We start from the raw sequence: 23,183 nt of genomic DNA, 5'->3' as shown, positions 1-23,183 counted from the left end.
AACACTAGTGTTCTACTTCTTTCTCAAAAAAAGATAAATAAATTATAATATTAACCCAATTTCTGCTTTTTTATGATATCCTGTCCTCTAAATGTTTCTCAAATTGCACAGGCAACTCAAGAATAAACAAATGAGGGAAGTGTTGCACATGTGGCTGGTATGACTATTTGTTGGATCGCCTGTTACAAGACACTGTTTCCATACCTTATATTTTAGCTTAACTGAATGATTTCAAAATAGTAATTCTTCTAGTTCTGACTAAAAGTACTGCTACCTTAACAACATCTCTGAAGGTCACAGCATTTTTTTCTGATGTCCAAAGCACACATTCCCAGTAGTCTGGCTTCCAAAGATACAGCTTAGAAAATGTATTGATCTTTTCCAGTATCAAGTTGTTTGGAATCCTACTTTGTATAAACACACAGGATGTCTTCTGGCAGAGCTTTTTATTACAGAGTATATTTTAATGAATATATTTTTTAAAACTTTCATTTTTCTTGTTTTAAACGAGAAAACAAGCAAACAAACAAACAAACAAAAAAAAACAACAAAAAACTGTTTTTGTGATACCAAATCTTAGAAAATTCTTGAATATTCGGTGCAAGTAATAGACTTTGAGTTTCAGTCAAAGATCTTTGGTTAACTTAAATCTAAGTTTGAAAATCTCTTCCATAGTTTATCCCAGAAAACTTGGCAGGGAAACCAGGGAGAGTTTTTCCCTTTCTTCTTGAGGACTTTGGAGGAGGCTTCCTTGAAAATTGATTTAGCTTCTTTGTTATCTTGGCAGTAGAGTTGTACACTCTGGGGTATTGTAACGATCCAAATCTTGTTCAATTCACATTGGCACAATAATTTTGCATGTTCCATAGTTTCAGCTTTCAAATATAACACGTATATCTATTCCATTAGGGGACAGAACACCTCCCCTGTCAGGACAGGCTGAGAGCTGGAGCTACTGAGCCTGGAGAAGGCTTCAAGGAGACCTGACCTTCAAGGAGGCCTTTCAGTATCTGAAGGGAAGCTGTAAGAAAGAACAAAGACTCTTTAGCTGTATCTTTTGTGATAGGACAAAGGGAAATGCTTTTAATCTAAAAAAGGGGAGATTTAGAATGGAAATATGGAACAAATTTTTTACAATAATCAGAATCATAGAATGACTAGGGCTAGAAGGGACCTTAAAGATAATCTCATTCCAAGAACTGTGTGCCGCATGCAGGGTTGCTGACTGCTAGAAGAATACAAGACCTGTGCCTGTACTGGCCTCACCCGTACACTGCATTAACCTCCCTGGTGGCTCCGTTCTGTTTCTTTTTGCAGAGCTGAAAACAAGCCATGTATACCAGCATTAACCAGTATTTCTGGAATGTACTACTGCTTTCCTGACTAAAGTTTGTCCAGTTTGTTGGAGAGAAATAGGCATATTTTCAGATAAAATCAAATGGCCTCAGAATAATGCAGTTTGCAGGTATTACAACATCAGCTCTTAGCCAGTGATGCAAAGCTCTGCATGTGTTGCCTGTAAAAGTCTCACTAAGAAAACCGTTGATGCAGATTTAGAAGAAAGGAATCCACAAAAGCATGAGCAACAAGGGATAAAACATGGAAAAAACTTGCTTCAAACCCATTGCGTACTAGTAAATATTGAGCGATATTCCTTTGAATATTGACCTTCCAGACAGGAAAAAATGCCCAAGTGCTTTCATATTGTATTGCCACTAAGAATTGTGTAGTAGATTTGGTATCACGGTTATGCACAGAAACCAAGGCTGTTTACACATAAGTGAGACATCATCCTCATCTGTTGAACTGCATAACACAACTTGATACACAGTGTGGAAGTTCAATGCTCCCAGTCAGCGAGCTCAGAGAAAACAGAATGAGCTCCCTGACTGCAGCACTATGGACATTATACACAGCACACAGGTGTTGGCCCAGGGCACCTTCAGGTCACCCAACTGCTACTGGATGTGATGGAGATGATACAATCACTGGTTGCACTTCTGCTGTGCCGTGAGTGCCGCTGTTATCTTTGTGTGCTTACCCAGTGAGGGTTTTTCAGATAAAATGTGAACTTCAGATTTAAGTAGCCACAGTCGCTCTGCAGCCTGTGCCCTGGTTGTTTGGGGTTCAGATGCTGCTCAGGACGGGAACGCAGACAGGCTGCTTGCCTTCAGCCACACGTTGTTACTCTTTTTATTTGCCACACGATTACATTCTGCAGCTGCTGAGAACAAGGCCATTTGTGTTCCATTGGTAAGTTAACAGTTGTTTGTTGAACAGCCAAAATCCCATTTAAGAGAAGATGAGACAGCACCCGTTTCTAATATGTACACCTTTTATTTGAAACTCTCATTTCTGTAACTCCTAGTGGACAAAAATCCCAGCGGTCTGTCCGCACTGTGGCGTTTCCGTCGGATCAGACGAGTTTCGGTGTATCTGTTAGACACTGTTCCCTCGGGACGATGCCAGCCCGGAGCCCGCCAGCCCGGAGCCTGCCAGCCCTGCCCGATGCGGGCCGCGCCGCCTCCAGGCCCCACTCTCAGAGCCGCGCCTCCGGGAGATGGCGGTGCGCGCCCCGCCGCCGAGCAGCACCGCCCCGCGGGGCCTTTGTCTCGCCGCCGCCGCTTAGGGGCCCGGGCTCGGTGCGGGACAAGCGGAACTGGCGGGATGCCGGCCCCTTAAGTGATCCGATCTCCCCATCGCCTTGCACACCATCGACGGCCGGCCAGCCGGCCACCCCCACCATAGCTCTCCCGCCGCCGAGGCTCGGGTCTTTCTCGGGGCCGCCCCGCCCGCGCCCCGCCTCCTTGCAGCCCCCCCCCCCCCCCGGCGGCCGGCGGGAGCCGCTGAGTGACGGGCGGAGCGCGGCCGGGGCAGAGGCCGTCGTGTTTCGCCGCCGGCGGCGGGAGGCGCGGAGCGGGCGGGCCGGGCCATGCGCCGCCGCGGCACCGTCTGGGCGCAGGCAGCCGCCGTGTGCGACCAATATGGCTGCGCGCTGCCGCGAATGAAAGGAGGCGCCTGGAGCTGAGGCCGTCTCCCCCCACCCCTCCTCGCCCCGCGGCCTGCAGTGAGCGCAGGAGAGAAGTTGGCTGAGCCGCCCCGCGGGGTGGGGGGCGCCGGCTGCCGGCGGAGGAGGCGGCGGCGGTAGAGAGGAGGAGGAGGAGGGGGAGGAGAAGTTGTTTGACCGCCGGGAAGGCGGAAAGGAGAGCGCGGCGCCGGCCGAGGAGGACGAGGAGCAGCCCCGCAGCCGGCTTCCCCCCCCCGAGCGCCCGAGGGGAGAGCGGTGGTCGGCAGCCCGCAGCGGGAGGAGGAGGCGCAGGGCGGCCCGGCCCCGGCTCGGAGTCGTGCGGCGGCCGGCGGCGGCGCCTCCCCCTCGACCCGCGCGTCCCCGGGGGCGGCGGCCGACCGGTGGGGCAGGGGGCCGAAGTTTGGCCGTCGGCGACCATGGAGCCGAAGCACAAGGAGCTGCTCGCGCAGTGCCGGCAGAGCCTGGCGCAGGCCATGACTGAGGTGGACAAGGTGGTGGAGCTGCTGGAGGCCGCCGGCGCTCTCGGTCCCCGCGACCTGCGCGACCTGGAGGCGGCGGGCGGCGGCAAGGCCGAATTGCTGATCGCCCTGCTGCTGGCCAAGGAGCGGGACCACTTCCAGGACCTGCGGGTGGCCCTGGAGAAGACGCAGCCCCACCTGCTCTCCATCCTCTACCTGAACGGCGTGGCGGGGGCGCCGGCGGCGGCGGAGGAGACGGCCGGTGAGCGGGGAGGGGGGCACGGGGCGGGGGGGGCGGGGGGAGGGCGGAGGGGAGCGTCTGCACCCGCCCAACCCCGCCGGGCAGGGAGCGGCCGCGCGGCGCGGGCCCCCCGGGCCGCCTTCCTCGGAGCGGGGCGGAGCGGGACGAGCACGGGGGTCCTGGCTCCGCCGCAGCCCGCCGGCTTTTCCGGGGGAAACGGAGCTGCCGCTCTTGCGTTCGGACTCTCAGTGTTTGTTTTTTGCTCCCTTCCTCCTTTCTCTTCTGGGCAGCGCGCTGCCGCTTGTTCCCCGAAGTACGGCGGATGCTATACTTCCAGGCACTTTATCCGAGCAGCGTCTCGGTCCCCGCCGGACCCCGGTAGGCTCCGCCGCTGGGACGGGCCGGAGCCGATCCTCGGTACCCGCCCGGGCCGCCCGCTTTGCCGGCCCCGCTACCGCGCTCCTGGGGGAGAGCTCGGGGAGGCGCGTGCTCAGCCCTCAGATAAGTGTTGTAACTCCTTTTCTTCCCATGAATGTGGGCTTGTTTGGGGCCGTGCTGCTGTAGCACTCGGCTGCGATTAGAACAGAAAAGCAATTGATAGAGCTGCAAATCACGGTGAGAATTTGCAGTGCAGACCTTCTGAAGTTTGTCTTTGACCCAGAGATGTTCCTTTCTCCCTCCTCTCCATGTCAGAATCTACTTCAAAAAGAAAAAAAAAAAAGGATTTAGTGGTAATCCTCGATGCCTTGTGAGTGGAGCTGTGTTTTTAGATAAGAAATACTTCGGTTGGAATAAATGTAAGTGAAGAACATGCGGTTGTGCGATTGGTATTCTCTTGCCTACATCAAGCTGATGAAGAATGTGTTTTTGTTTTTGTTGTTGTGTGGTTTGGGACAGACTATACCTCTTCTTCAGGAGAATCACAGAGCAGCTTAGTTTAGAAGGGACCTTAAAGATCATCTAGCTCCAACTCTCTTGTTGTGGGCAAGGCTGCCAACCACTAGATCAGGCTGCCCAGGATCCTATCCAACCTGGCCTTGAATGCTTCCAGAGGTAGAGTGCTCAAGATTCTCTGGGCAACTTGTTACAGTGTCTCACCACTCTGAGTAAAAAATTTCTTCCTAACATCTAACCTAATGCTCTTAGTTTAAACCCTTTGTACTATCACTACAAGAGCCTTCCATACTGGAAGGCCCCAGTGGAGTCTCCCCAGAGCATTCTCTTCTCCAGGCTAAACAAATCAAACTCCCTCAAACTTTCTTCATAGGAGAGGTCCTTTGGGTCCTTTGATCATCCTTGTGGCTCTACTCTGGACCTACTTCAACACCTCTGCATCCTTGTGCTGGGGGCCCCAGGATTGGACGTAGTACTCTGGATGGAACCTTACAAGGGCAGAATAGAGGGAGACAATTCCCTTTCTCTCTCTGCTAGCACCCAGCTTTTGTTATAGCCCAAGAATACTGTTGGCCGCCTGTGCTGCAAGAGCATGCTGTTGGCTTATGTCCAGCTTTTCATCCATCAGGACCCCACATCCTTCTCTGCAGGGCTGCTCTTCATGAGTTCTTCTCCCAGTCTTTACTTGTATCTGGGATTGTCTCAATCCAAGTGCAATATAGCTGTATAGCTATAATGCGATATAGCTGTATAGCTATAATGCAATATGCAAACCAAGTGCAATATAGCTATAGTTAGCCTTGTTAAATCTCAAGAGCTTCTCATGTGCCCATTTTTTGAGCATGTCCAGGTCCTTCTGGATGACATTCTTTCCTTCCTTTTGCATGAACTACACTCAGCTTAGCATTGTCAGCAAACTTGCTGAGGGTACACTCTATCCCACTGTCTGTGTTATTGATAATGGTGTTGAAAAGCAACAGTCTCAAGATGGACCCCAGAAGGGAGATCGCGTGTGACCTGCCTTCACCTGGACATAGAGCCATAGACAGCAATCTTCTGGCTAGGACCATCCAACCAATTCTTTATCCACTTAATAGTCCTTCAAATCTTTCTCTTATTTGGAGATAAGGATATATGTGGGATCAAGTCAAAGGCCTTGCAGAAGTCCAGGTAGATTATATCAGTTGCCCGTTGCCCTTCCTTTGTCCATCGATGTCATCAGTACACCATAGAAGGCCACTGGATTGTTCTGACATGATCTGCCCTTGCTGAAGGCATGCAGGCTGTCTCTGATCACCACCTTGTCTCACCTGTGCCTTAACATAGCTTTGAGGAGGATCTGCTCTATGATCTTCCCAAGTACAGACCTGAGGCTCATCAGCCTGCAGATCCCTGGATTATCCTTTCTCCCTTTCTTGATTATGGAAATATTTTCCTTTTTCCAGTCTCTGGGGATGACTTCTGACTGCCACAATTTTTATGGAATAAAAGATTTTCATAGAATTAAGCTCTGCAGATCTCTTCTGCCTGGAAAGCAGTGAAAGCAGTGCTTGCATGTGTACTGTTTGCTTTGGCTTTTCTGGAGTGGTACTGCTGATGCTAATACTTTGTGAAACACCAAAATATGTGTGTGAGGTTCTTACATTTTGTTGCATATCCCTGTGTTACGTTGTACAGCTGTTTCTAATGATATATGCCAGGACCTCACAGAACAGGGGAAAATGGATGGAACAATAGATCTCAGCACTTCCAGCATATGTGGTCTGACATCAGTGAGTGGTGGGCATGGGTGCTGGCTTTTGGAAATGGGATCTTGTGACATTTCTGTATGATTAGATTAATGCTTGGCCCTATCTTATTGGGAACATATATTAATGGCACTGGGCTATCAGTATTCCTCAGCCTAAAAAGCAAAGTCCTAAAACATGAATGGCATGAAAAATACAATGCATGTTGTGTGTAATAATGCTTAGTTCTAAAATGAAAGAATTATGGAATATCTCACAACAGTGAGTGCAGAAGAGAAGTGTAGCCTGTTTGGCAAAGTGAACTGTATCCTCCTTGTCTGAACCCAATCCTGAGGATCATCTGTGTTCCATTAACATCAGTGTGGGGAAGGATGTTCCCCTGACACAGTGGTTTTCATTGCTACTGGTAAATGAAAGCAAAAAGAGCCAACTTGAAGCGTTAAGTTTTTGTTCGCCTTGTGATGGACATGTCTACAAATGAGTGTGTGGGAGGCTGCTACTAGTGAGCTGCCCTCACATGTGGAGGTGGGGGACCTGAGCCCTCTGAGGCTATTCTGTATGCACCAGCTGGATTGCTCTGAGCGCGTCTAATTGTAACAAGTCACGGAACTATTCGTGCCTTCTGAATGCCTCCAAAAAACTCTGCCTTTGCTGACTTTGTTCTGAGTGTGTTATGCAAAAGGTTAATGTGTGAGGGTAGCTGTGGTGGAACTTGTGTGCAGGTGTAACGTGCAGAGGAGGTCTATCCTCCTCATAAAGGTCTATGGTAAAGTCTATGGATAGGTCTGTCCTCTATTCTTCCATAGGAAGTCTGAGTGCCTGGCTGCCTTTTGCTGACTGTGTGGGGTTTTCACTCCCTGTTCCTGTGGGTGCTGAAGGCAGATGAGCCCAGCTGCTTTTTGCTCTTTGGATGTTGCACCAAGCTGTATGCAAGGAAGCAGGGATTCTGTATCTAAAATACTTGAGAGAAATGATCTTCAGCATTGTGTATTACCTACAAGGAGGAAAAAAAAAACAAACCACCAAAGAAGTCCCCCAAGTATCTCCTTTAATTTAACCTATCCAACTTCTAAAATTACTGTTAGTATCTGAAAAATGCCAAGTTACAGGGGCACACCAAGGCAGGCTCATGCTCTTGTATGAATGATATCTCCTGGATGCTTATTGTAGGTGAAAATTAGAAGTGATCAATAACTTGTTTCACAATTAATTGGTGATTTCTTCTTCCTGTCTGATGTTGTGAAGGAAGTGGGAAGGCAGTCAGCAGGGTCCTTTTGTTTGAGATTGCAGGGTTCACAGACTGACTGCTCACAATCACGCTGAGAGAGTGGTTCTCCCTCCATTTCGGTGTATGCAACCTCACTTGTGTTTTCCCTGTATTTTTCAATTGCAGAGTAACTTTGTATTTTCTTCTGTCTCGTTTTAAATATAACCTTTTGAATTTCAGTGATAATATGTAAACTGTGCTGGAAATGCAGGCTGTTGTTTACACCAGCAGTTCTTGTGGCTGACTGGACAATGTAGTACTGACAATTTTATAGGTATTCATCTGCACAACAGAAAGAAAGTCAACAGCTGTTCAGATTGCTACAGGGTCTGAACTGGAGTCCTAGTAGCTGCTGTAAGCCTTCTAGCATGGATATCTGTGCTTATGCTTCAAGGAGCTTTCTTGGTAGAATTTTCCCTGGTTTGGTCTCTGTTTAGATGTGTTTGTTCTTCAGAATAGTTCCTATATGCTTCTGTTAAATGTATCTTTCCAAGCTTGCTTTGTTTCTAATTCAAGAATACTCTACTTACCAGTGTTTGTAAACAAAATGGATGAGAAAGCTGCCTTCTGTCAAAGCAAAAGAACTGAAGGCACCATTTGTTCCGTTCTCCTTAGTCATGTCTGGAGGTTGCATTCAGTCCTTCCTTGAGTGATACCTTTGGTTGTAACCATGCGTTCCTGCGTAAATGTTTATGTGAGAAATCGTCCATGTTCATGTGTAAGTGAATATTCTCCTGGTTTAAAATCTCCCAGTGCTTTGCACAGGGATTAGTTCTTTTATGTAGTGTGCCAGTTGCTTTTTCTTGTTTATGTTGGTTTACTAGTGGATTATTATTTATTTACCTCTATCCCATATGAGTCCTATATTTTGACAGTCAAATATATCCTTCCTGACATGGAGTTCAGTGACTTCCATAATTTTCTCATGTCTTAGATCCCATACTAGACCAGTCTTCTTTGATACTGATGTGAAGAATGTTTTTTAACTTAGAACATGACAGAATATAGTGGAAGATATTTCTTTATGATGAGCACTAATTAAGGGTCAAAACAGAAATCTGTTTAGGCTACATGGATTTCAGACTACTAAAAACAATTGTCAGTACAATTGAATTGTACTTCAATTTTTTTTTTTTTTTTTTTTTTTTGTGTGTGTGTGTGTGTGTGTGTGTGTGATATTAAAAAAATTGAAAAAACAGCTTCAAAAAAGCTGTTTCAATTGCCAAGGTTACAATTTCATCTTGAGGAATGGCTGTGAAGTTGTTCCCAGCTACGTCCTTAGCTGGGCACGTTGTTGAACTGAAAAAGCTTTGCTGCACGTTTCAGAACTTGTAGGTTGATCATCTCCCCTGTATCAGCAGTTGACCTCCCGCGTTTCTGTAATCATCCAGTTGCAGTCATTGTGTGTATCCATAAGCTTTATAGAAACAGTGCATTCATTTTACTCTAAGCATCGAGCACTATTTTAGATTTCAAAAGCAGATTATGTCAGTCTTTTGTGGTGTTTTATATATCTATTTCAATATAAGAATTTAAGTTTTAAAATTTTAAAATTTAAAATTCCTAGTGGATTGGTTGTTTTTTTTTTTTTTTAATTCTTTTTAAGGAAGGTCTTGAAAGGGACATGAAGGAAAGAAGAAAGACGGTTGAAAATTGAATAGTTTCCTTATATTGTTTTATGAGGCTTATTTTTTTTCCTAATTCTGGTCAGGGATCGAATGTTAATTTCTAGTCCAGAAAATAAATGTGTGGGCATTTTATTGGAATAGGAAAAAGTAGGAGTAGGAAAAAGGCCAGGAACTGCTTCTCCAGGTGTTCGGGTGCTTTTTTTTTTAAGTGTGTTGCTTCAGACAGAATTAATTTGAAATCACAGATGACTTTTAAATATTGCAGTATTGCAGCAGTCTTTGAGTGCATGTAGAAACAAAAGAGTAGTTGCCTTTTGTGTCAGCAGTTAGGAGATGGAAGGCTGAGACCCAGCTCTCATGCTGGCAGCTCAGAGGTAAGAAGTGCACAAGAAATGGAACTGTGCCCAAGATGCTGGGAGCAGAACAGCTGGTGTTTGGTTCTGGGCTCTCTGTGTTTTGCCCCTTCACTGATCCCCCCAGAATGTTGCCCAGTAACAGAGGAGCCAGTGAGTGGCCAAGAGGCTGTGTGGAGCAAGGCTGTGAAGTATGGAGACAGGCGGTTTTGTCCTGTAGGAGTGAAAAGAGAGGAGCTTGGGAGGGTAGGGGCAGGGTAGAGAAGCATGATTGTAGAAGTGTTTGGAGAAGATGAAATGCAGTACTGGAATTGTACATTCTCTGGGAAAAAGGGAAATGAGAATGAAGAGAAATTGTAAAAGTGTAATTTTCTGATTCGAGGACTGAACAGGCAATTTTGCAATTAAGCTCAATTTATATTGTCTTCTAGTGCTGCAAATTGAAGAGTGGGAGAAGTAGAGCATACAATATGCCTGGTTATGTCAGACCTGTTATTAGTTCTTATGGTCTCCTCTCGAGCCATGATACGGGACTTAATTTTTAAAAAAATGGTGCAGATAAAAAGCGAGTGGTGTCAGAAGTCACTTACATTAGGAGAAGTACAGGTCTCTGACAGTGATAAGCAATAATTAAACTTGCAAAAATACCCAGTGCTTGTTTCGCAGTACATGTGTTATCTGATGACCTCTATTACACAGTATCCCTTCCAAGTATCAGGCTAACAAATGCAAGAAGCTTCCAGCAAGTGTTCAGGGGGGTAATTCCCAACGAAAAACAGTGGGTGGAAGTGATCTTTTGCTTCCAAAGAAGGAAATGTGTATTTAGTAGTTCACAACTCCCAAGAGTGATGGTTCTCAATTATATTTTTGCTGTGCTCAGAGGAAAAGGAGAAGAAAGCTAGTCACTCATGTGGCCACTGTTTTCAGCTGTGTAAAATGAATAGTAATTTTGGGGGTATCCGTGCCTACAGTTATTGAGCTGTTTTGGACGTAAACAAGACTTACTGTCTTACTCTTGCTGTGAAGGGTGTTTTTTTTTTTATTATTATTATTTTTTATTATTTTTTTTTATTTTTTAGACCTTTGGTCTAGATAGCAAGGACCACAGCCACCACACAGCAGTGACTGGGCTTCTCAGGTTTAAACAGTCTGCAACTTGAGTTTTCTTTTTTCCCCTTTTTTCTTTACTTTTACTACTTTCTATTTCTTTTTTCCCCTCTTCCTACTCCACCTTTATTTCCTTCAACTTGCTTCTTATCTTTCCTTACTCCTATTAACTCTTATTCCATTCAGTCCTAATCTCAATTTCAATTATTATTTTATAGCACAATTCCTTATTCTAAAGCTCAAAAAAAAAGCTCGTTCAAAAGATGCCGGTATGTTATGGTGAATTCCTTCCTTCTATTTTGCACTTTTTTACAGCAGAGCCTCTTGTACCGTAAAATCTCAGGTGAGACATTTTTCAGAGCTGTTCAATGCTCTGCACGTTTTGAATGTCTCAGTGTGAGGCAATCTGTTTTTTCTTTTTTTTTTTTTTAATATATGAGCAATCTTGAAATGCTGTATTTATAGTAAAATTGATCTAGATAGCAAAACATGTCAGCACAAATAACTTTGTATGAGTTGAGCTGTAATAATAAAGTTGAGGCTTTATTAAATTTCTATCTAGGCTTCAATAACTTTCTGCTGTGTATTATACTGTGTAATCGGTGCTGAAATATTATTTTATAAATATTATTTATAAATTTATTATTTATAAATATTATTAGCTTTCATTTGGTAAAAAGTATTGATTTAGAACTGAATCATCCTGGAAACATTGCACTGAGCTTCAACTTGAGGTTATCCAATCTTTCTCTTGTAAAAGCTTAAAAGAATGGTACTGTCCCATGGAGAGCCTAAAGCTTTTACTGCATCCTCAACTTCAGAGCCCTGCCATACCACAAGGAACGTGTTTGGAGATTCTCAGTGTAATTCTGACATACTACTAATTCTTGTCAGTGGTGGAGCTGGTAGTATGTTGAAGGAGGCCCACAGCACTACTGCGCAGAAACCAGTTCAAAATACCTGTTGTCCAGTGTTTGCTGTGCTATGGATGTGTTTGTATACTTACTGTGGGTTGTGTTGCATCAGCAGTTGTCCTGATGGTAACAGGTGGTACAGCAGCTTCTACTGTTGTAACTAACGAGTAAGATGAGGCTTCAGATCTCCTTCTGTAAGCTGCTGTGCAAATGGAGGTTTGTCTATACAGGACAATATTTGCAGACTTGAAAAAAACATGCTGACAGGCTGAGTTCCTGGGATCCCTGGATCTTGTGGAATCTGGCAGAAGTACTTGGCTACTTGGGCCGAATACATAAGGATATTTTTCTTGACGATGAGTGGCTATTGGGCAATAAAGAAAAACTCACTACAACTCAAAGGCCCTTCTTATCCAGCTGATGTCAGAGGAAGCTAAGAGCTGGCAGTCACCTTCTCCATCAGTTTCTGAATTCTCCAGTTTCACGATTCCTGGGCTGAATTGATCACAGCATTAACTAGCTTGTTCTGGATTGCTGCTGTATGTATTTTAGAAGAATCTTTTTTTTTTTTTTTTTAGTTATTGACTGAAAAATTAGTTTTAATTGTATGCATTATGACCTAGTTCAGGAGCTTTCCAGGCATACATCTGTTCCTGTAGCTGGAGAAACAAGTCCAGAGGGAATGTAAAATTTAAAACCTGTAAGTATTTCAGCTGGGGAAGCTGAATAGGGAGAGGGTTGAGGAAGGAGGGACAGGTGATACAGGCTGCTATGACACAGGCTAAGGATTGTTTTTTTACAGTTTTTTTTTTTTTTTTTTTTTTCCTAAAAGCTTCAGAACTTACAGAATGAGGGAAACAAAAAACTGATTCAGTAAACATCAAAATTAGCAAATAGAGCTACTGAGTTGTTCATACGTTATTTTAACTATCATGAAGCTTTTTTTATTGGTAGCTTTCTCCTGTTGCGTGCTTTCATGAAAAATAAATTTGACAAGAGATCTGAGGTTCTTACTTGTGCCATGTGATCTTGCTCTTTTCAAGCACTTAATTTTAGATCTTCCTCATGATCCTCTTGCTGAGGGCAGTGTTGGTTGAGATGTCAGTAGCTCTTCAACAGAAGTCAGCAGGAGGTGGTTTTAGTGACTCCTTTCTTTGAGGATAGTTTACTTGTGTAGTTTAAGTACTCTTTAATGCTTCCTGAATGATCTTGTGAGTACTTGGAATGATTTTTAAGGTTGTCTTCCTATTTAGATCGCAATGATTTGGCTTTCAAGTGATGTGAGAATAAGCACAGTGATGAGATCAGACCATCATAAGGTTTTCTTTGGGTCTGTAACATCACAGTGAAAAAATTGGATATTAACTTCATTTCTTAATCTTTAAAATCATCAGGAATAGTTCTCTGGGTTGATTTCTCCTTTTTTTTTTTTTTGTCATGTGAATGCTTTTATGAGAAAGTGACACTATTTGAGAGCTTGTTTAAATTCTACTCAAAAATGGATCCTTGTTCATTTTTAACAGATTTCTTTTTCAGTTTCTTTAAGGACATTTAGTTTACCTGGGTGTGTTTGAAAAAGAAACTAAAATACTCGAGTCTTATGCAAAAACAAGTCTTATTTGTAGGCTTCTACTTGTAATTCACTGACTTGTCAGTTGCTTCATGAGCTGCTTCATCATATAGTTCTTCAGTTATGCTAGACTCTTGAGTGAGCTCTGTAGGTGCAACCTGAATTTTGGAAATAGTTGTTTTTTAAAAACAAAACTCTAACTGTTTGGTAGGTTTTCTTTCTAACAGAAATGAGTATTAAAAAAAAAAGTACTGATTTATTGTTCAGCACTTCATGCACCCATGGTGGTGGTCCTTGGGTTGCTCAGCCAGCCTGTTTTGTTCCTTGTTTGTTTAGATATGCAGCAGCTGTCCTTTGCTGTATCTGTGCATAGGCAGATTTTGCTTGCTTTCTTTTTTTTTTTTTTTTTTCCTTCAGGAAGAATGTCTCAAAGGCTTCTGGTTGCTGCTAGGAGTGGGCACTTTCTCTAAGGTGTGTTGACTACTTCTTTAGGTTAAGGGTCAGATTAGTCAGACTTAATGGGGAAAAATCCACAAGCCTGTTGAGCATCACGAGGCTGGCTTAGGTATAGAGTGCAGAACATGACCTTTGAGATACTTAGTGAGCTATTTTTCTAAAACACTGGCCTCGAAAAGTGTAGGCCAGCATTTTGGTATATGCTGCATGAGCTCACTGTACAAATGTATTCATCTGTTGTTGCCCTGGGTTATGAGTCTCATTTATTCTTCTGGCATTTTATACTGCATAGTCTGGAGAAGGCAGTGGGCTGTGTGGCAGCATGTGGCAGAGCAGTGCTTTAGCTGAGCAGGATGCTCCTTGGTAACGTTGACAGGCAGTTTCGAATGCTTTCAGAGATGTTTCCTGCCTCTAGTTTTTAGATTCTGGTAGAATATCAGTAGTATTGGTATTAATATGAAAATGAGTCAAGCAAGTCTGACAGCCCTATTCTGTGAGGCCAAAACCTGTGTGCAATTTGTACCAAAACTGGGAGAAAAGCCTTGTGTGAAGTTGAGGCTGTTTTTCTGTCTCCCGCTGGGTTGAACTTTGGTTGATACATTGTGTGTGCATGACTTGTATTTCTCTGAGTGTTCCATCCGTGCATTGTAAGACAGGACCTCAGAAAGAAATTGGCCAAAGGTAGGAGAGGCAGAAAAATGTAAGTATGTATCCTGTCTGTATTTGCTTGTACAAGAACACATACATTTTGCTTTCATTGTGGACTTCTTTGTTCAGAATCAGATGGTTGTGTTGGTATCCCATTTTATGATGACTTCATAAAACTTGCATTCTTTTTGATTGTGCATCTGGTAAAATTGTGTCATGTTGAACTGTTCTATTTTGGTTGTAGATAGCTAGTGAGCAAAAGAGAGCTGGAAGGAGGGGTTGGGTGAAATACTTACCACGTAGGGACGAAGTTACAGTTTGTGAGTGAATAAATTTGTTGTTCGTTAGGGCTTAATTTGGGGAAATAATTCCCTTCTTTTGATGTTAGTCACAGAGGGTGACTTTGGATTATATGTGCTTTAAGATTCCTAACCCTGTAGACAAGATTGTGAGACTGTGGCCTTTAGATTTAATTTTTATTAATAGCAAATTTTGAATAATATTAGTGCTCTGTGTAGAACTATTGTTCTGAGCACTTGTAAATAAATAAAAAAATATGTGGCACATTAGGAAGATAGAACAAAACATTTGTGTCTTTTGCTGTTGAACTGCAAGATGTGCCAGTGACCAGGCTTTTCTGGAAAGGATTTTTGAAAGTTTTTAAGAAATGAACTTGTTCTCTGGTTTTGGTTATTTATTTATTTATTTTTAATTTTTTAAGTGATTATTGTTATTATTATCATTACTTTGTTACGTGGGACAGAAAAGATGTAGGGGAGTTAGTTTTTCTGTTCCAACAATTTCTTAGTGAATGAGTGTATATCTGCAGCCTTCAGGACATAATGCTCTGATTTGTTGGAAAAACCTGTTAGTATTACAGGTCTTACCTAAAAGCTTTTTTTCTTTTTTTAAATTCACTTCAAAGGAAGAGTTTTGTATGTTTTTTATTTATTTAGTATTAATCTTTGCTTTATATCAGGTTGGATATATTTGCATGATTCTTTGTGAACAGGAATTATCCAAGACTAGTTTTCATTAAGTATGGATTAATCTGCACGATTAAAATAATGAAATGCGTATATAGTTTTTTCAATATTTTTCTCAGATCAAGAAGAAAGTTTAAATAAATTAATTTTGTGTCCTTGACCATTTTATTCTGTTTCCATCAGACACAGTGCATATCTGCTTTATTTTTTTTTTTTTTTTACTAGAAATAGCATTGCAGGGAAGAGCTGTTAACTCTCTTCTTCTAGATAGCTCTGTGTTCATTAAGAGCATCATTGAAGATGAACCTGATAGTGCTTCAGCTGAGAGTGCTCATTTCATGGTAGTACAAAAAAGAATTTCAGCCTCAAAAAAGCAGCTTTTTAGGGGGAGTTTTTCTTTGCTGACTGCCTTTAGAATTTTGTTTCAGCTGTTTTGTGGATGGAGGAAAAAGAAGAGTAACCTTGCAGCAGAATTCAAAGTAAGATATGAATGATATATTGTTAATGAAGTATGAGGCAACTCATTGTAAGAACTTCTATACATGAGGAATACAGGTAGTTTTGTAAAGAGAAAAGATAGATCATAGGCAATTATATCAGCTTACTTAAGCCTCTTGTAGAGCCTCTTCTTTAGACTTGGGCTGGGGGATAGGAATAGGGTTTATCACTGTTCTCAGCTGACTGAGTGTTGCAGGAACTCTGGGCTGAGGAGAGCAGGCAGCAGGGCTTGATGTCCTACTGTATACAAGTAGGTGGAATGGTGCTGGGCTAACTAGAGGAGTGGGGCTGAGGAGTGCATGGAGTTCCTGTGAGAGTGGGAACAGACCTCCTGAGCTACCTCAGCAATGGCAATAGCAAGTATCTCCTTCTTGCCTTGATGGAATGTCAGTCATATTGGCTTAGATTATCCTCGCTAGTAGTTAAGTTTGCAGGAAGAGCTCCCTGTTGCTAGCAAGAAATGTTTTTTTTAAATATTAGCACTGCTGAAATAATTGTTGCCTCTCTAATATAGCATATCAGTTTTTGGTATATTAGTTTGGACACAAAAGCAAAGGTCAGGATGCTTGTTGAGGTGAGGCTCAGGGCTTAGGCATGGCCAGATATGCCATGGATCTATACTCGAAGATATGTATGAATACCCCTCACTCCATTTTGTTTTCTTAAATTGTTAGTGACTCTAAAGTTAACAGTTTTACTGTGATGTTTTATCAGATATGATTTCTATTACAGTAGTTATTATTTTTTAAATGACTGTGTAAAATTCTTATAAAAACTCTTTGTGTCATGTGGGGCATGTGAGTGATCTCCACACTTCAGGTAGGATAACAGCAGTAAAATTGTTAGTGCAGATTTACTTATAATCTTTGCTGCTGATTTTATATATAGAAATGGTTCGCATGAGATGAAAGAATGTGAATTGACAGTATGTGCAAAGGCAGTATCTTCTACTGTGTTCAGGTGCTACTTGTAAATGAAGTGGAAATGTTAAAATTTTAAATACGCTGTTTTCAAACACCGATCAGAAAGTGCTCATGGTCTTGCAGTTAATGAAAAAAGTCAAACTCAGTGTCGTGTCTCTTGCTTTAGATATTGCTGTTCAATGCTCAGTGTTTGTGCTGTAAGAAAATGGGAAATTATATAAGTATAGTTTCAATTACAGTTGCTATATTGTTTAGACATTAGATTACAAATATACTCCTAGAGACTGAGTGTCATTTTACTTTCATGAGAAAAGTTTATTCTTAGATGCAACTAAAACTGGCAAAGATGGATTTTTTTTTTATTTTTATTTTTTTTTAAATGCTTGCTTGGAAAGCCAATATTACATTGGAAGGCTTTTGGAGAAGATTTCTGTCAGGCAGAGGATACTAATATTTGAATATGAAGGTCTGTGGAAGAGCAGATGGTGCTTTACAAAGGCACAAACTGTCAAGTTGCACAGTATTTTTTTTTTTTTTTTTTTTAGAATTGTATTTTTCAACACCTAATCTCAGTTCACAGGTTCAGAATTGTGGTAAAACGTGGTTTTACGGTTGAGGAGCAGCAAAGGGAGGTCAACCCTGAAAGACATAAGCAAGGCTAGAAGATCTGCTCCAGTGCTCTATTAGATGGTGCAGCCTGCAGAAAAATGACTCTATTTTCAAAACTGCTGCCTTAAAATATGTGTTGTAAGCTAAAGCTAATATTTAAGTGCCATGACAGTATCACAGCATCTGAATCTTCCTAGTACATTTCCACAGAAATAGCCTCCTCCCCAGTACAAAGAAGAAGAAATAGAGGAAAGCCTGCAGCCTCTCCCACTGGCTTACTGCTGATGGACTTTGTAATTACATGAGTAACTTCATCTGCAGCCTGCTTTGCTAGAGGTTGGATTTAAGATTAATTGTGTGACGGAGGATCCTGGCTTGCAGCTATATCTTAATTAGAATTTAGAATCCACTTTACATTTAAAAAAAAAAAATCTTAAAACTCTTTCCTGAAAGAATGCTTATTATAGGGCAAATGAAAATGTTTTGATCTTTCTTTTCTCATAATTTGGGAATATCTTAAATATATTATAAATATATTTCCATGCCATAGGGTTATTTTTTCTCTTTTCATCTTGTTCTCTGCTTCCATCATCTTGCTCACTCTTCTTTGCCTTTATAATTGGAAGAAAAAAGCAAGTAGAAGTGAGTGACTTGACTGTTCACAGTAACATTTCAAAGATTACTGAGCACTATGAAAAAGTACTGCTTTTCTTAGTTTTGGGATTTACTGCTGTTGAATATAACTGAGCTATTGATATGAATATACTAAATGCTTTGGAATTGAGTGCAAAACGACTTGTTGATAACCAACGCTTTTCTGAAAAGTATACAATTTTTTCAGAAATAAGTTTGAAGGATTAACTATGACTGTAAGATTGTTCTTTCAAGTTTCAGATTCCGGTGGTGTCCTGGCTGAAATTAGTCAGCTTCTAAAAGCTAGAATTTGGAAGTATTTAGTTGAATGCGTGGGAATTACTACATTTTGAGAACTCTTAGGAAACTGTCTTGTTAAGAATGAGAAGGATGTGATAGAGAAATTCTGTGTGTTCCAACGACATAGCTAAGAGGAAAACAAAAGGGAAAATAGACATTCTTTTTTATAGTATTTAGTTTAATCTGAAGTGCTTCAGTGTAATTTCCAAACTTTTGTTTTTTTATGCTGGAATAAAATACTTGGGACCCCAGAGGTTTTCTTCAGAAGTAGATTTGAGTAAGACAACCTTAAAAATTAGGAGGAAGTCCTAAAGCCCTTCCTTAAATGCCAAGATACTAAAGATTCAGTGTGTTACAACAAGATGCATAAGTGTATGCTGCTTGTAAGCAAAAGAGTGCTTTCCCTCTTGGGTTTTATAACGATTTTACTGTTTGCCTGAGTTAGTGTTAGGGTCATGCTTAATAATCTTGTCAAACCAGGGCCTGACTTACTCATATGATTTGCAAATAAAATTTGCTTTCTTATAGTGTTGCTTGCATTCCATTTTTACTAGCATCATTTGGAAATTAAATGCCTAACTTCATCACTCTATCTCAGACAGGGAATACTCTTAATGTTGAAGCAAATGCTGAACTAAAGGAAGAACACCAAAAACCTTTTTCAGACCCCTGTATATTTGTTTGAACCTTTTTATTAAGTGAAACGGGGCATAATAGAACTTCCTAAAGTTCCCTTAAAAATCGGAAAAATAAAGTTTCTTTTTATCTGTGACAAGTGTACGCTTTAAAAAATGGGAAATTATGTGTCTAGTATATGGACTGTAAATATTATCAGATTTGTTTTCCAGTCTATTTTTTAAGCCATTCATCACACCAAGATCTCATACATTTCTTCTCTTGGCAGTAATCTATCTAAAGTCTGTTGTCTTCCTCAGAAAGAAAAGAAAGCCAAGTAATTCCTTTGTTTATGATGTGTTGAAGCTGGCCAGAAGTAGTCTGAATCTTTCAGTACAGGATTGCCAGCCATAAAACTCTTGAATATTTGACTGTTCAGAGTTGTTGACTTGAGCTAACCTCCCTTTAACGATTGATCTTTAGCTTTACTGGAGGCATACTAAGAGTCATCAGTGAAGTAAGAAATTGGAGCAGAGTTTTACTACTGGATTGTGTAAGAACTAAAACCTCTTCATAGAATCATAGAGTGGTCTGGCTTGAAAGGGACCACAATGATCATCTAGTTGCAACCCTGCTGCTATGTGCACGGTCACCAACCACTAGACCAGACTGCCCAGAGACACATTCAACCCGGCTTTGAATGCATCCAGGAATGGGGCATCCACAGCCTCCTTGGACAACCTGTTTTTCCTTTATATTTGATTAAAAGACTGGTGTGGTATTGAGATACCTTGATATCTTGGCTATCTTATTGTTTGTGTCTTTCTTTAGTACAGTTTTGCATGTTGCCTTAAGTTAAAATGGGAAATTTTGTCTTTTGGAGTGTTATTGCCAAGAAAGTTATCCTTCTAGGCCAGCAAAGTGGGGATCCAAGCTAATGAGGAGGTCAGTGCTGTGTGGTGGGATAGGTGGTGTTGGCACTAACGTTGTCTTGGATGAAGAAGAAAGCTCAGTTAGTATTCATCCTATGGAGGTATGTCTTGAGTTTTTATAGTGTATGTACAAAACTGAAAAGCTTTACTTAATTTGTTGTTTCTTTTTTTCCTCTTTGGAGAAGATTGTGCTGATTAAAGTTTCTAAAGGGAATACTGTGCTTTAATGTAGCAGCTTTTGTGTCTTTGACAATCGGGTGCTTTTTTGTCTGCTAATTTCTCCACAGCTGCTTATCCTGTTCCTCATCAGCTTCTTAATTAATGTGTTCATTGGGGTTTATGGGAGAAAGAACTTATAGAAACTAAAATCAGTATGTGCTTGTTAAAGGTACTTAGCTTATCCGTGGAATAGCACTTGAATATTTTAGTAACATACAGAGAGTAGTGTTGCAGTTAGTTTTCTAGGTTTGGGAGCAATCTGAAAGCTAGCTATTGAATGCAAACAAATGAAGCAACAGTGCTGCTTTTGAGAAGGGTTAGTAATTCTGCAGTAGTAAAATCTGTCAGCAAATGACCTCCCAAAACTGTGTAACTCTACACCAACACACACTAATTGTCTGTCGAGGTCGCAGCAAGTCCTACCCAGCCACAGCCAGCACTGTACTGGGCCGACTGGTCAGGCTGCTGCCCCAGCGCTGGCTGACAACAAGTGGCCTTTGTTGAGGCCCTGGTGCCTCAGCAGCAGGTTGCTCAGCCTGCAGGCTGCAGGACCTGTCAGCCAGCCTAATGGTGGCTTGTGTGCTAGTAAATCATGCCAGTGGCAGCGCAAAGTCCAGAGGCTATCAGAGCGTTGCCGGGTTCTGGCTGTGAGGAGTTGTTCTGCTTCATTTTGTGTTTCCTGTCTGTGCTGTAGCACATCTTGCAGTGCCCTACATGGTGAGATTTTCTGGGTGGGTTAGCAGTGTTGGCTTGGATTCTTCCATCTGCCTTTTCACAAGTAGTTTAGTTACAATTTAGTTCATAACAAGTGAAGCTACTTCTAAAAGCATACTAGGAGGGTGGGTTGCGTAGTGGGTTTTTCAACTGCTTTTTCACTTCAGCAATTATGAGACAAAGACTTCTATTTATTTATTTATTTATTTAGTGTTAAAACTTACTTTAAATTGTTTTCTTCAGGGCTGTGTAGGTAGATGCTCTGATTTTGAAATAAAGCTTTAAAAAGTTTGAATGTTAATACATTGAAACTGTGTCTCCAAATTAAGTCAATTATCTGCTTTCTCCTCTCTCAACATCCTGGAGTTGTTGCTTTATATGCTATCTAGCATGACAGTTTTCTTATAAGTATTCTGAAAATATTTCTGAACTGATTTGCATGGAGTTCTTACGAATTTGTGTCACATTTATTCAGGCATTGCTCCTAGGAGCATTAGATCTGTTATTTATATCTTGCCATTGTAACACAAATGCATTCTGCAGCTTGACTAATGGAATACTGGTAATACATGGTTGTTAAGTGTACACAACTATAATTTCTTCTGTTTTCCCCCCCAGCGTTATCTTACATTTTTTAATCACGAGGACTAAGCTGGATAGGTTTTTTCTTTTTCCCTCGAAATGTGTGCACGCTTCCTTTGTGCTTTTTTTTCCATAGTTTATTCTGATTATTATTTTTTTTTTTTTGCATTAAGTCAGGTATCAGTTTTATTTAAATTCTGTTAGTACATACTTGCTGATGTCATTCATCCCAGGATCAATGCTGAAGATTATAGCATGCTATGACATAGTAAAAAGAATGAAAATAAAGCGTTACGTGGAGAGCACCTGAAACTAGGTGATAATTACTATGATTATTAAGCAACTTGTCTGGCTTTAATCAGAGACTTGTTGGGGAGCTCAGACATGATGAGGAACACAGCAGCAAAGTGATAATAACAAAGCTTTGTTGTGTTGAAAGGACTTGGGAAGCAATGTGTGCTATCCCATCTGTGTGATCAACTTGAAGTCTTAGGATTTGAGCTGGAAGATGAGTTGGAAGAGAGCAGAAGCTGAAATGTTTTACTGTGAAGCTTCTCTAAAAGGTACTGGTGGCTGCATGGGCTCTTTGGTTATTATTTTGCCTTTCTGCTTCATTTAGAAAGGAAATGGAGGCAAGATATGAAGATTTCTGGGTTCATGTTTCAGTTTTCACTCTTTTGCTCCTCTTTTTCTGAGAGATTTGATTATGATGGGATCTGCATCTTGATCAGGGTATTCATCTGCTTTGGCCATTCTTTGTGGTAGTACAGAATGTTGCTGTTTACAAAAAATAATGGAATTGCCAAAATTCCCTTATAGAAGGAAAAATGTTTTTATTGGCAAATGAAGTAGTCAGTTGTCCAATGTGGACATTATTTAATGTCGTTCTTAAAAGATCTACTGTGTAAAGAAGTCAAACATTCTGAAACTAAAATCAAACTTTTCTTGTGGTTTAGTTTTGATTGGGTCACAACCCACTTCCCTTTTACAGTGCTCGGTAGTATATGAAGTTCTTCAGCTGAAGTTCCAACCACTCTGGCTTCCTGTGGTTGTTTTGAGACTGATTAAAAACCGCACATGAGGGAAGATTATAATTCTTTTTTTTTCCTTAAAATATTTTTACCCCCACATAGGATATTGTATGTGATATTGCTGTATGTGCCGTAGAATAATTTCTTTGTAAGCTGTAGCTTCATACAGAGGCTGCAGCAGGTTCCTTCACTGTCAACTTTTGTATGGGTGAGCTGTTTAGTGGCTTCTAGTAGCAGATTGGCAATAGGTAAAATGACTTTCTGAATAAATATGAATAATATTGGACCACCTACTACTGGTCTGCATGTGTTTCTTACTGAGAATGTAGTTTAATAGAAAGGAAATAATCTTTCTGTGTATGACATTGAAGTTGTGAATGTCTGTGCAGTGTCTGAATTTATACTTCTCAACTAACCATTCTCTATTTTTTAACTATATGTTAAAAATGATAGTGACTCCCAGCTCACTAGCAGCTGGGACTGTAAAACCAAGGCATTACAAACCCAGATTTTGACATCTAGGACTTGCTACAAGGACTTCTTTGTAGAGGGAGCTCTTGTGACCACCATCAGACATGAAGTGTTTTAATTTCTGTAACTCCCCACCCCCCCTAAATATGTTTTTGTTTTTCAGGTCTCTCAACAGAGCTTGTCCTGGAAATTCCATGGGAGAGTTTGTATTGGCAGTGTTGTTTGTAATGAAGTTGAGTTTGCAACTGTAGCACATTTTTTAGCCTAAACTGGGAACTGAATAGAAATCTTGGAAACCGTTGTGTTTTATATATGCCACAGTCTATATTTTGTATGGAGGTAGGAACTTTAATGTGTA

At 41.4% G+C, this 23,183-nt stretch overlaps 2 protein-coding genes across 8 annotated transcripts in view; one reads left to right on the top strand and one right to left on the bottom strand.

Moving 5' to 3' along the window:
• The window catches only part of RPS24 (ribosomal protein S24), a 773,435-nt gene that overhangs the window by 55,205 nt on the left and 695,047 nt on the right, over window positions 1–23,183 (bottom strand). The gene's annotated exons all lie outside the window — the stretch shown is intronic.
• The window catches only part of DLG5 (discs large MAGUK scaffold protein 5), a 99,280-nt gene continuing 79,451 nt past the window's right edge, over window positions 3,355–23,183 (top strand). The window contains exon 1 of the mRNA XM_052676800.1: window positions 3,355–3,748. Coding sequence (XP_052532760.1) covers window positions 3,445–3,748 — 304 coding nt within the window. The 5' untranslated portion in view covers window positions 3,355–3,444. The remainder of the gene's footprint in view (window positions 3,749–23,183) is intronic.

This window comes from Tympanuchus pallidicinctus, unplaced genomic scaffold, assembly GCF_026119805.1.
Source record: "Tympanuchus pallidicinctus isolate F22 unplaced genomic scaffold, pur_lepc_1.0 scaffold16, whole genome shotgun sequence".
Lineage (NCBI taxonomy): Eukaryota > Metazoa > Chordata > Aves > Galliformes > Phasianidae > Tympanuchus > Tympanuchus pallidicinctus.
The sequence above is the reverse complement of the archived record's forward strand: the minus strand, read 5'-3'. Positions and strand labels throughout refer to the sequence as shown.